The 14,251-nt window shown below is 30.3% G+C and overlaps 3 protein-coding genes across 3 annotated transcripts in view; 1 reads left to right on the forward strand and 2 right to left on the reverse strand.

The window, feature by feature from the left end:
• Positions 1–413: 413 nt before the first annotated feature.
• On the forward strand, positions 414–1,417 carry Jhbp4 (Juvenile hormone binding protein 4). The gene is made up of 3 exons (XM_065498414.1): positions 414–617; positions 694–880; positions 944–1,417. Exons 1-3 carry the CDS (start codon positions 436–438, stop codon positions 1,184–1,186), a joined length of 612 nt encoding a protein of 203 aa, XP_065354486.1. The 5' UTR covers positions 414–435; the 3' UTR covers positions 1,187–1,417.
• A 4,833-nt stretch (positions 1,418–6,250) lies between these two features.
• On the reverse strand, positions 6,251–7,047 carry Jhbp5 (Juvenile hormone binding protein 5; the record flags this gene model as incomplete). The annotated part of the gene is made up of 2 exons (XM_065498415.1): positions 6,251–6,602; positions 6,669–7,047. Coding segments are annotated over 2 exons (681 nt in total), but the record flags the coding sequence as incomplete, so codon positions are not given.
• Positions 7,048–8,593: 1,546 nt separating this feature from the next.
• Positions 8,594–14,251, reverse strand: part of IKKbeta (I-kappaB kinase beta) — a 54,022-nt gene continuing 48,364 nt past the window's right edge. The window contains exons 4-6 of the mRNA XM_065509870.1: positions 14,041–14,213; positions 13,595–13,975; positions 8,594–9,888 (exon numbers count right to left, since the gene is read on the reverse strand). Of these exons, the coding sequence (XP_065365942.1) occupies positions 9,840–9,888; positions 13,595–13,975; positions 14,041–14,213 (603 nt within the window). The 3' untranslated portion in view covers positions 8,594–9,839. The remainder of the gene's footprint in view (positions 9,889–13,594; positions 13,976–14,040; positions 14,214–14,251) is intronic.

Raw genomic sequence — 14,251 nt, forward strand, 5'->3', positions numbered from 1 at the left:
CTAATGGGTCGATTATGGATGGCAATCGAACTTCAGTTGCGTTGTCAGTTGCCCAAATTGCCATCCATAATCGACACATAAATTGTTTACACTATAACAGGCGTGAATCCAGGTGGATGAACAAATATTTCCCCCCACCCCCCAAAACTGAAAAGGAAAAAATGTAAAATAAATTTTAATTTATTTAATTTACCAAATCGAGTGAACCAGATAAATGTTTTTATACATAATGCACACTAATAGGTGCCCGCATTATATTGGACCTTAAAATTATGTACATTTCATATAAAATCAAAGTGTCATCTTCAAACATTTGACTTTTTTTTTTGCTGTGAGATCACTAATTCCATGTTTACTTTCTGTTCTTCCATTTCAGCCACTTGGTTAAAAACCTGTCCACGAGATAAACCCAACGAAAATAAATGTTTTCGCAAAATGTTTGAAGGATGTTTTCCGGCGCTGGCAGCTGGTATACCAGAAATTGGAGTAAAGGGTTTTGAACCGTTACACATCGATCAGGTGTCTGTACAAAAAGGCAGTGGCAATTTAATATTAGCCGGTGGTTTTCAAAATCTAATCGTAAGTGGGCCATCAAATGCCACCGTGAAACGAGCAGTGTATGTTATTTTTAATATTTTCCATTAACACTTAATACTAATTTCAAACAAAATTCCACTTTTCCACTCCAAACAGTCTAGATCTGGAGAAGAAAATCCTTAATTTTGAATTGGAAATACCAATATTGCGGATCAAAGCCAAATATAATCTCAATGGTCACATCTTGGTATTGCCACTTATCGGTAATGGTGATGTAAATATGGCCTTAAAAGATGTTAAGACTGCGGTTTATACTCGCATCAGTTTGAGAAATTCACCAGAAGTAAGTAGTTTTGAGGGATATACTAGGAATGTTTGTTAAATTTATGTATTGTATATATTTTAGGAAATCATACATATTGATGATATGAAAGTCACTTTTAATGTGGGCTTTATGCGCATTCACCTAAAGAATCTTTTCAATGGCAATGAAATTTTGGCCGCATCCATTAACGGGTTTCTTAATCAGAACGGTAATGAGGTTATAAACGAATTGAGACCAGATTTGGAAAAGGGTTTGGCCGATATATTCCATGGCTTATGGAATAATGTATTCTCGAAATTGCCATTGAAAATGTGGTTAGTTTAATTGAATTGTTAATGTTATACATATGTATTTTGTATTTAATATTTTGTTGTATTTATTTTAGTTTTATAAATTTGTTTATATAGAATAGATTAACAGCCTGTTTATAGAACAAGATCGGGTAAGCCGAACGAATATTGTACATGTGTACATGTACTCAATCTTGTTCTATAAATAGGCTGCAAATTTGAAATAAAATTGTTTTTAATAATTGTTAAAATAAAAATGAGAAAATCTGTTTGATTTATTTCATATCTTTTCTATAGCCATGTGAGGCTTCATTAAATTCGAACTAAACATTTCAGAATTACAAAAATATTTCCATTTTTATACCCTCCACCTTCGTGAGAAGTGTATATATAAGTTTGTCATTCCGTTATTAAAAAATTAATATTTATTAAAAAAAAATTGAAAAAACAACAAAAAATTTTTTAAAAACAATTCGAAATTTTTTTTTTCCAAAAAATTAAAAAAACAACTTTGGAAAAAAAAAGAAATTTTGTTAACCTAAATATATTTCAAAATTTTTGGTGAAGGGTATATAAGATTCGGCACAGCCGAATATAGCTCTCTTACTTGTTTTAATTTCACACTGTACAGCTACAAGTGTACTAATAGATGAAAGACGATGATCTTTTACTTCCTGAATTATATTTTGTAAAATATTTAAGGGCATGGTATCCTCTTCAGAGGATACCTCTTCACTCCATTCTGTACTGAATTCAATCAAGGCGTTCCAGGATTTTCGGATATTGGGCACTGATATTTTATCCCAGGACGTTTCAGGGATTTCCGATTTTCCAACAACCAACAATTTCAGTTTATCTATAAATTATATGTAATTTTGAAGGGTACATATCTGTCATTTATTCTCACTTACATAGTTATTGAACATTATAGTGTAAACAACAAAGTTTTTTTTTTTTTTTGCTTCGAAAATGGTAAATTTTGCACGGAATCATTACTTGCGATGAAAAATGGATCCATTATGATAACCCGAAGCGTAAAAGACCGTATGTGAAGCCTGGCGACCAGCCGAATCGACAAAAGCCAAATATTCATGGAACTAAGGTAATTTTCTGTATTTCGTGGGAGCAAAAGTGTCATATCTATTATGAGCTGCTGAAATCTGAACCGACTATCACAGGGAACCTGTACCGAACGATAACCCGAAGCGTAAGAGATCGAAACCAAAGCCAAATATCCATGGCACTTAGGTAATTATGAGCTGCTGAAATCTGACCAGACCATCACAGGGAACATGTACCGAAAGCAACTGATTCGTTTGAAGCGAGCAATGGCCGAAGAACGCGCAGAATGTTGCAATGCATGTTAAAACGTATTTAGAATGAAGTGGTTAGGAAGTTTTGCCTCAACCACTTTATAGTCTAGACCGTGCCCAACCGTGCAAAACGCTCTCTCTGGGATACGCTTCACTTTGAAACAGAGTATCCGATATTGGCTTGATTCCTTCTAATTAATACTAATACAATATATGTTAGTATATTGATGTCAATAATTCCCAAACAGTTTATGTGAATTCTAATTTGTTGCAATAATTCCCAAACTGTTTATGTGAATTCTAACATAAGACATCTAAGAAAAACCATGAACTTCGTACTAATACCGTAGTTAGCCGACCGAGAGTCGAAGCATTTATCTCGTCGAATTGTACTCATTAGCTAGTCATAGCCAATAAGTTGTAGTTAGCCGATGAGAACTGAAAAAGTTATCTGCTCGGATTGCATCCATAGACAGTATTTACAAATAATAAGTCGTTAGCCGACCGAGAGCCAAAACGTTTATCTCGTCGAATTCTCTAATATATATTTACAGCTCTGTGGTAAAGATTTCAAAGGAAGCAGACCTTTGAAGAACCTGGTCAGACTAAGCATACTGCATCACAACTACAAAAGATGAGCAGTTCTTTCCATATGTTGCCGGAAAGATGGCAAATGGTCATAGCTAACAATGGCCAATACTTTGAATAAATTTATATTGTACAAATGTTTCAAAATAAAAAAAAATCCTTTCAATCATTTTAAATGTTTCATATACCAGAGATACCCCACTTTGGGGCCTTAGTGTTTAAAATTCAAAACTTAAACTCAGAACACCTCCACTATAGTCATGGAGGAAACATTTTTAAAATCGGACCCTTTACCTTCGTGAGAAGGGTATATATAAGTTTGTCATTCCGTTTGTAATTTCTACATTTTTCAGAATAAACGCATAGAATGGAAAGAGAGAGTAAAATATGACTCTCTTTTCACACATACGGGTGATCAGCGTTGCCACTGAACAAATCTTATTCCTACCAAATTTTTGTCAAAAAACTACCAAAATCGTTTTAAACCTACCATTTTTTTAAAATCATATACATATGTATGTATGTCAAGAATAAAAAACAAGTTTTGACTTTATTAGACATACTTTCTTCCAGTTCTGCTGCTGCTCTTATACCATTTACGTCATAAAAACGTGATATAAAATACAATTATAAACTGTCCCATTGTTCTATAATTCTTGCAATAACACCTTCTAAAGATTTTATAAGATTTTACAGAACAGTATTCCTGAAATTCTTTAAGCTCGTTAATTCTTTTGGGACTATGAGAGAAAAAAGTATATATATTACCACAAAGAAGCTCAATATTTTTTGGTAACAAGTTACATGCATAACTGGAGCAGAGTTGGAGTGAGTGGCATGTGCACTTAATGTAAAACAAGTCAGTTTCATTAGTAAGTAACGTCACCAGCCATAACGTTAGCACCGTCTGTTACCAATCCGATCAAGTTTTTTAAAGGAACGTTATGTGTAGGGTTTTTATCCCGGTACAAATTTCCCGGGAATTTTGCCAATTTTTCACTACCCGATTCTTGGGATTTTTAGTCGGGAATCCCGGGAATTAAAAACTGACGAAAATACATTGAAAACAACTAAGAACTCCATTTTTTTCGCCAACAAACAGTGAAAAGTTTTTCATACAGTTTTTTGCTTATATCTCGGCAATAATAGATCGCTTACTATTATTATTTATTTGTGGTTTCTCGTATGAAAATTTAAAAAATGAATTCATTATTTATAGAATTTATTTCTTATTGAATCATTCTAATTTCTTTAAATTTCTTCTTCAAATACATAACAAAATAGCTTCTCAAATTTATTAATTGATTAAATTTTTCTTCAATTCAAATCTAGTACAAAAAGGCTTAAGAAAATTTTTTTCAATTAATTTTGTAAATGATTTGATTTAACAAAAATTTAATCATTCAAAGTTTGAATAAATTCTGTTATTAATTAACTTTAAATTTAATTCAGTTTAAACAAAGGCTTTGGAATGAATCTAAAAAATTAAATATTAGGAATTGATTTATGGAATAAAAGGCTGACATTTTTCAATTACGGATTAAGATTTTAGTGAATTAAGCTCAAATTTTATTAATTAATTCGAAGCTCTGATATTTAATAATTATAACGCTAAGTTTTTATATAAAATTTGGCTATAATATTCCTAATTTACAGTATCATATATATTTCGGGAATAGCCGGGTACCCGGGAATGTAGAAAAAAATTTCCCGATTCCCGGGAATCAAAAAAGGTCGGGAAATTAAAAACCCTAGTTATGTGCCGAAAAGAAATCTGTTATAAGTTGGAAAGTTGAAACTGCATCTGCCTTAGTGATCTCTAATAATGCGATAAATCTATCTTGTAAATAAATACTTTTTAATCCAACCTACCAAACATCAATTTAAACTACCTTCCTACCAAACGAAAAAAATCCTACCAAATTTGGTAGGAAAAGCCCAAAACGGCAACGCTGCGGGTGATACAAAAACAAAATACATGCAATACATTCTCATGAATTGGGTTTCTGACAACAGACTTAGGTTTTTGGCTCTCAGTTACATATCTAGTTGTTGTCTATGTTTCCGACCCTGTAGAGGACAATTAAGCGGAAACTACTGTAGTTTCTTTGGGCGACCACTTCGCAGCTTGTTATACCCTTCACCTTCGTGAGAAGGGTATATATAAGTTTGTCATTCCATTTGTAATTTCTACATTTTTCATTTCCGACCCTATAAAGTATATATATTCTGGATCCTTATAGATATCGGAGTCGATTAAGCCATGTCTGTCTGTTGAAATCAATTTTCTGAATTCCCCAGATATCTTCGGGATCCAAATCTTCAATAATTCTGTCAGACATGCTTTCGAGAAGTTTCCTATTTAAAATCAGCAAAATCGGTTCACAAATGGGTGAGATATGAGGAAAAAACCAGGACAACCTCGATTTTTTACCTATATCTGGATTACTAAGTCATTAATATAGACAATATGGATATCTAATGATAGATATTTCAAATACCTTTGCAACGACGTATATAAATATGTTGGACAAATGGATCAAAATCGGAAAAAATATTTTTTAATCCGAATTTTTTTTTCACAGCCGAATATAGCTCTCTTACTTGTTTTTTTAAATGTTTTCCCCCACTGTGTGCTTAAATGCGCATTTTATGACTATAAACCAAGACCATATCGTTTTATTTTTTAGGTTTCTAAAGTTGGAAATCTTGCAAATTTTTATGAAAAATTAGCAATGTTTAGGATTGAATAACTTTGGAACCCGTGATTCGATTTTAACCAATATAAACAACTAAATCTGTGAAAATTGGCATTCCAGTAGGTTCAAAAATTATGGTAGTTTTTCTACAACAACTTTCACACATTTTTCTATGAAAAGTAGTACATTTTAGGTATTTTAGTACATTTGTACGAAATTAAATAAAAATTGGCATGCTGTTCAAAATATGATCATAGAAGCTACGATAAATCAACTTTACATTACACGAAATATTGGAGGTCACAAAAAAATACTAGTGTGTAGAAGTTATTACAGAATTTACATAAAATCTGGGTAGAAACAAAATGGAATTACATTATTGTACTTTTATTATAAAACAAATAAATTATTAATGTCGTGAACTATTAGTTAATTAATATTTATTATGCAGTAATTAAAAATGAATAATAAATGTGTTTGATATTTAATTTAAATTTTTATAATTGCTTAAATGTTGTAATTAATTTTCTCAACTTCTATATAAATATTTACAATGGTAACAAATCATCATAACTATAAGTTTTGAAAAGTTTATCAGTCGATGATTGCACCACCTCGGTTAAGGCCTTCTGCAGCAGTGGTCTCAGTTCCTCCGACAAAGAATCCCAATTTTCATTCAAAAATGAATTCATACGATCACCCAAATCATTATCACCATTGAATAAATCGTTCAAATTTAATTTCACTTTGCCAACATCATAGTTGACTTTGATGTCCTTAATTTTCAAATAGTTGCGACCATTTTTCTTTTGACGTTCACCCAATATAACTGTAGTCAAGGCAACATCGGCTAAAAACAAGTTCATTGAAATCAGTTTATAGTTTGATATTTTTTTTAACAATTAAAATAACTTACTGAAATTGGCATTACAGGGTCCCGAACCTGTCAAAGGCATCATCATTATTTTACCATCGATTTCATAATCGGCATTTATTGTGATGTTCGAAAACATCATGGTTGTAGTGAATTTCATTTTCGATGGTTCAATGGCCAGCGATTTAATTGTGAAATTGGACAAACCATAAATGTGTATATTTTTATAGGTCGATTTCACATAAACCGCTCCGGTATCTTGATTCATTTTTATTTCGGGTATTACCAATGGTTCTATGGCCGGTATATGCAATTCAGGTATACCATCCTGTAAACGATCTTTTAGGGAGTACAAAGCATTACGGGCGCATTTGTTTAATTGCGGATCATTACGACGACAGACTTTGACAAATGATGCTATATGGAGGGGAAAATGTAATTTATATTATTTTTGATAATTTCTGTCTTGTTTAAGAAATGTAAAATCTCCGGAGATTTATTATGTGAATGGCCAATACAGTATTTTAAATCAGAAAAACTTTCTGAATCGATTTATTAATGTCTGTCCGTCCACGTAAACTACAGTTTGCAAGATAATACATCGAAATTTGTTAAGTCAGTTTTTAATAGCTTACTGGCAAATGTCATTCCGTCTACATAAATGTAGACATCCTCACAAAACTCAAACAGTGTAGATTTTACGAGATACACGATACTTTGTGATTGTCCTATGCTGGGTTCGGCAGAGCTAAGTGCAACATTTTTGATTGGGAAATTATGTCTTCTCAAAAATTTAGAAAATTTTGACGATCCTGTTATATCATAATCAGGGTTATTCCTGTTCTCACTTTCACCATTCACCTTATTTTTGAAATCACAATTACAACAATAGTATCTATTTTTTCAGAATTTCTTATTAGAGATGTTTACACGTAATTTTTTTAACCTTAATTATTGTTGTAATTATACTTTCAAAAATAGGGTGAATGGTGAAAGTGAGAACAGGAATAGCCATGGTTATGTATTTTTAGTTGCTTATGAAAATGACTGGCAGCCTGTTATGATCCTTAATAATTAATGATCTTTTCGTTCTGCGACCATTGGGGACAGAAAACTGGATGTTGTGGCACAAAAAATTGATGCTTTGAGGTCTTTGAAATTAAGCCAATGAATGAATGATTTACATACAAAATTTTTCGACTCAATCTGTATAGGCTGGCTTTCACAGGTCGACTTAATAACAGATTTTTTGATAATTCAAAATATCTAAATTTGTTAGCTGCTAATATTTCCAAAATTTGAGCACGTTCAGAATATTAAACGTTAAATTAAAGCATTATGTCTAGGACATACATCCTTATTTATTTTATAAAAAATCTATATAGATATTTACTTATATTGGTATTCTTTTGAAGATTTTCCCCGAAATTGGCCCATTGTCATTTCAGTTTTTTAAGTTGCGGAAAAACCTTTGATGATATAAATACAGAACTTAGAAGCCGAGATACAGACAAATTAAAGCCATGCCACTTGAATGTAGACGACGCCGATAAATATTTCTGATTTTAATATAACCCAAATCGAAAATGAAACTGATCGCATTTGTATGCAAAATACATTGTAATACAAAAATGTTTCCTTTCGAATCGAATTACGAAGTAATTATTCTATAAATCTGTTCAGTTTTCACAATTTGTACTTACGTAATTTTGAACGTTCCGTTTTTGAGGATGGTGCTGCAAACACTAAACTCCAAATGAACAATAAGGTCCATAAAATATTATAAATTGATTTAAAATGAGCCATTCTTGTTTAAACAATAACTTTTAACTATGAATGGTTAATTAACTGTGAATAATTTCTTTTGCAGACATGTATTATAAAGTAAATTTATGCTGACATATCAAACATGTTTGACATTGCAAAGTAAGCGTATAAGTTTAAAAGAAAAAAAAAAACAAAAGAAATTGTCTTGGTAGTTACAGCTTTATTTTTTAATTTTTTTATATACTTACATAAATATAATAATATTAAAAATATACCAGTTGGAAATTTCGTGCATTGAAAATAAAAATGTATGAGAAACAGCAGCAATATGAAATTTCCAACTGGGTTTATTATAAAAATATTTATATATCCAATTGCCCAATTCACAATCTATGTTGTATTGTAGTATAGTAATTGTCAGGCAGATACATTTTTAAAATTAAAAAAACAACAAAGCAGTTTAAAATTTATACAACGATACAACAAAGTTTGTGAATTGTGTAATTCTATCTATCACAATCTCTGTAAACTAACAACGTTTTAAGGTAAAACAATAAACAAATTTATATACATAAATATTTACATGTAATATTCAAAATACATCTACATTAGACCTGCCCTTGAATAATATATTTGCATTGGATGGGTCTTATTTACCTAATTGTACAACATTCAATTGACTTCCGGCACTAAGATCCGTCACAGCAAATTTTTAAGGGCAGCTCCAATCTATATACACTGACTAAATCCTTACTTAATATTTACGAAATTGGGCTTTTGCTAATTTCTTTAAAATATATATATTTTTTTTAATAAACAAAAATTGATTAATATCTACCGAAAAAATCGTAAATTTTTTTAATTAAAAAAAAACAAATTAAATTTGTTTACTTAATATGGAAGAAAATTTCTCATGTCCAACTAATGGCTACGAAATTAGTTTCGTAAAAAAGAAATGGATTTTTTCAGTCTATTTTTAATTCTATTCGAATTCATAAGATTTCATACGTTCTTATTTGACAAAGTAAATTTAACGTAAAAAATCTAAATTAATTTGTATCCTAAAATAACTTAAACAAAACTTATGAATAACATGTATATAAATTAGTGTGGGTTGATTAATCAATCAATATTGTGCCATCGATAGCTTTTGACATGAGTAAAATATAGTTCCACTTCGACAAATCAAAAAAAAAATTCAGAAACATTAAAAAAAAATTTAATTTGGGCGCCTCAAAAATGATTTTTTTGATATGTCGTAGTGGAACTGTTTTTTCCTCATGCCAATATCTATCGAAAAATCGATGGCACAATATCGACAAATTTTTATCCATACAAATCGCCACACCCTAATTTACATATACACATATATGCGTTGTATGTGTATATGTATATGTTAAATTTAAATTGATGAATTATATATATAGAAAAATATATACAATAAATTTATGGCAATTCATATTCCTCCACATTCATTGTTTCCATGTCCTTTATGCTGAAATATAACAAATAAAATACATATAAATAAGTTTTAAAATTATAATATAGCAAAGTTTAATCAAAAAAAATCATGCACTAATAAAAACAAATCAGGGTGCTATATTCGGCTGTGCCGAATCTTATATACCCTTCACCAAAGTATACTTTAAGAAATATATTAAAACTATTTTTGGTGAAAAAAAATATGATTAAAACAAGTTTGGTGAAAAATATTTTTGGTAAAAAAAAAAATTTGGAAATTGCATGGTACACAAATTCTTAAATTAATGCTAAGCGATTTCTCAACTTCAGAAGTTGAAGCAAATACTTATTTAGCTTTTCTCTGGAAATTATTAATCATTGTTGGATAAGCTAATAAGATATGGTAGCCGACGAGAGCTGAAGAATTTATCTCCTCGGATTTAATCCATAGCCATATTTTAACATAATAAGTCGTTAGCCGACAGAGAGCCGAAGCATTTATCTCGTTGGATTGAATTATGTAGCTAGTCTTAACTAAAAAGAAGACCTCTGAAGAACCTGGACATATCCCGGATGGCAACAAAAACTACATCACAGTGTAAAGATCTAACTTTGCAGACTTGCAGATTTTAAATTACAAAATTGTAAATAAGAATCAAACATGTTTTTTCAATTTTTTGAATTTGAGATATGCATGAAATTTTATGATTTTTATTAATTTCTATTTATAATGAGTTTACGATGTCGAAAAATTTTAATAAAATACAAAAACAATTTTTAATAGGATTATTACACGGTGCTACGATGGAAAAAAACTTGGAAAACGACCTATCGTAGGTTATAGGGCTTGCTGAGTACATTAGAATTTGTGTCAAAAATTTTCCGAAACACCCTCAAATTCAGAAGTTATTCTAAAGAAACCGTTTTGAGTGATGTCCGTGAACTTGTCGATCTGTAACTCATTCAGTCTCTGTCCGACTTTAAATTTTTAAACGGGGTTGGAAAGAAAACTTATTACGCTTTAAAATGACGTGCATTTTTTGATACATTTGTTAGTTATAAGTATTGTTTTTGTTAAGGATATCTAAAAGAAAAACAAAATTTATCTACTTTTTTGAATTTAGTCGCTTTTCATTGCTTATTTTGATATGGAAGCTTATACAAATTTATAACAGTGTATTAAGGAAATTTAGTTCTTAACAAACCATTGGTTTAATTATTCAAATCGGATGAAAATTATAAAAGTTATTCAACTTTTCATTAACACCTGTTTTAGTATTTTCTCCCCAGCCCATATGAATAAAAAAAAAAACAAAAAACTAAAATAAAAAAAATGTACAATTTATAATTTACAAGGTAAGTTTTGTAAAACTTTTTCGTAAAAGCTTAATAACTTTTGCAAGTATAAACCGATTTTAACAACTAATATATCGTTTTTGTCTACATAAAATTGTCTTTAAGATACTGTGCAAAAATAGGGTTTCATAGACAAAAATTAAAATAACTATTGTTGAATTTGAAAAATTACGAAAAAAAAATAAAAAAGAAAGCGAAACTATTTACAAAAACTTACACAATTTCTTGGAATATAGATTTTTATACATTTTATGAAAGCTTGATTCCTTACCTATCCATTTGAAATCGGTCTAAAAATGCGTGAGTTAGAGGTACTAAAGTACTACGACCTACCTACCTAAAACAGTTTTTTCAAAATAACTCAAAATTTTGAGGGTGTTTCAAAATCTTTGAAAACGGTTTTAGTATGTCCTCACCTAGGCGTACAACCTCCATTATGTCGCTTTTCAAGTTCTGACAAAAAGTGAGTAACTCCAAAATTGACTTCGAAACACCGGCTCATACATGAGAGTTGTATTCCATTGTAGGTCAGATATAAGTGGTGTAAATCGTAAGGAGTTCAAGAATTGATATATCGATAGAATGTCCCGAGAATATAGACTACATAATAACCCTAAAAAACAATAAGTTCTGAAAACAACACCAGAAACAAGCACTCGCTACATCAGTAAAATTATTGAAGAATTCTGGAGGACTAATCAGTTTTGATGATCTGAAGGAAGGGCTCATTAATAACATGCGAAAGGTTTGAGATAGTAAAATCTATAAATTACGTATTTATGACCATACTACTTTCTATGAAAACAGATTTTATGGCTGTGGCTTTCTAAAATTTATGGAATTAAGATCATTATTACTATTTTAAAAGACTATTAAGTATAGATGCCCTCCATACTTATATCAATTGTTAAAGTTTTCCACAAACTCTAGAAACCCACAGATTACACTCCCAAGAATTACATGTGCCACATTTGAAAAATCGTTTGAAGTTAGAATTGGAAGAATTCTAACTCCTAACCTGATCCTATTGCGGATCAGGGTATTTACATTTTCTCCGATTCATTTTAAAAAAGTCCTTCTTATATATATTGTTGAAAGTGCTGATGAATAACAAAAGTGGCCTAGCATTACATTACTATTACACCATGTAATTGATTTTCTTACATTCTTCCTTCACTTTTCTTTCCTTTTTTTACTTTCATTTCTTTAAACTTATCTAATCTTCATTGAGTATAATCATCAATTGTTAGTCTAAGCAATCATATATGGCCTACTTATGGGCTTGATTGTAAACTGTGAATTATTATAAATAAACTAGATAAATAAACAAAAGGCTGCATTAGTGATAGATTCCTCCGTGAAGGAAGGGTAATTTCGTGGGGTTTTCAGAGAAGGCTGAATGATCTCGATTACGCTGAACATCAATTTAGCAAAGACCAAGGAAATATATATAAACTCTTATAACAAAGCGTTCTACATAAATGGTAAAGAATAAAGATGTTTTCAACAACTTAACAGTACATTAACAGCAATTGGCCTCTTAAGTCTCATTTATTCTCCTAAGTCTCCTAAAATATCGAGATGAACCAAAAGTAACATTTTCAACTATAGCTTTAAATGCGTACTTCTTCATCGATGTTTGCGCAGAATCCTAAAAATATTCTAACCTCATATAATATCCTAAGAATGGTCATAGAGAGAAACAAAACTATAAAAATTACAGGGTATGTACAAGTTTACATGTAGAATAGATTTCTGAATTTCAATTTGTATTTTCTAAATATTAATTGGATTTTCATCAATTCAGCATCATTTTGTATTTTCTGAATTGCAACTGGAAATGGTGTAGAGAAGAGTGAATCTTGCGTTTTATTCGCAATTTATATGAATTAAATTTAAACATTAAAAACTAACTGAAGGTCTTAATTAATATTTTGTGGTTAAACTTAAGTACAAGTAAGGTATCTAAAATAATACGAAATATTTCAGTTAAAATTTTGGATATTAAGACCTACTTGTTTGTTTGGCCTTGGAATTTCCAAATATTGGCAAATTTAAAATTCACGATTTAAGAGTTAACGTTGTCCGGTTTTAGTAAAGCTAACGAAGTATATTTAAAATTATCTGGACTATAATATTCTGAATAGATTTTATTTAAAATTCATAACATAATTGTCTTCAAATTTCTACAATACATAGAACAATTCGTAATTCGAATTTTTTGTGAACTCTATTATCTATATAGCATGTAGCATGGGTTTTAATGTGCTAAAATAAATGAATTTTTTAGAATTAAATTAATTGTAAATCGATATTGCTAATTAATTTAAGACTGGCATCCCTAGTGTTTAAAAAAAACAATATTTAATGATATGTGTACTTACAGAGACTGAAAATCGTTAAGCAGTTGAGGAGTTTCATTATCAAAAACTGCTGATGTGTGAGGATAACGTACTCCATCGATGTGCAATGAATTCATAGTCATAGGCAATATAGTATCGTCTTTTAGTTGTCTTATGAGAGATCCGGTGTATACATACAACTCATTTTCCAAGCGCTCAATTTCGTTCAATACATGTTGAACATTTTGGCGTAATTTATTGAATTCTTGTAATTGTACATTTATATTTTCACGAACTGTATTCCATGCAGTACTTTTAATAAATCCCTTAAATGCCTGCATGCACGTTTCAAAAGCGCATTGAGCATTCTGTAGGCGCTCGTCAGGGTTATAATCTCTTGAAAGACCTTTGCGATACTTTAAACTAAAAATATAATAAGACCACTGAAAATAAATGCATTCATTTTTTTACTCTGTAGAAATACTTACAGTTGAAAAATGTCTTTTTCTTTTTGTTCTTTGTACATTTGACTGCTAGCCAACCCTCGGACATTTTGTAAAGTTGTACTGTAAATGTTATTGAACATAGGTAAAATATGTTCCTCAAACTCTTGGCATTTTATAGCAAAGAAATTAGCTTTTTCTTTAGCTGGATTTGCAATCTAAAACTTAAAAGTTCATTATTGAGTCTGTATTTCGT

The sequence above is a fragment of the Calliphora vicina genome, chromosome 1 (assembly GCF_958450345.1).
Source record: "Calliphora vicina chromosome 1, idCalVici1.1, whole genome shotgun sequence".
Lineage (NCBI taxonomy): Eukaryota > Metazoa > Arthropoda > Insecta > Diptera > Calliphoridae > Calliphora > Calliphora vicina.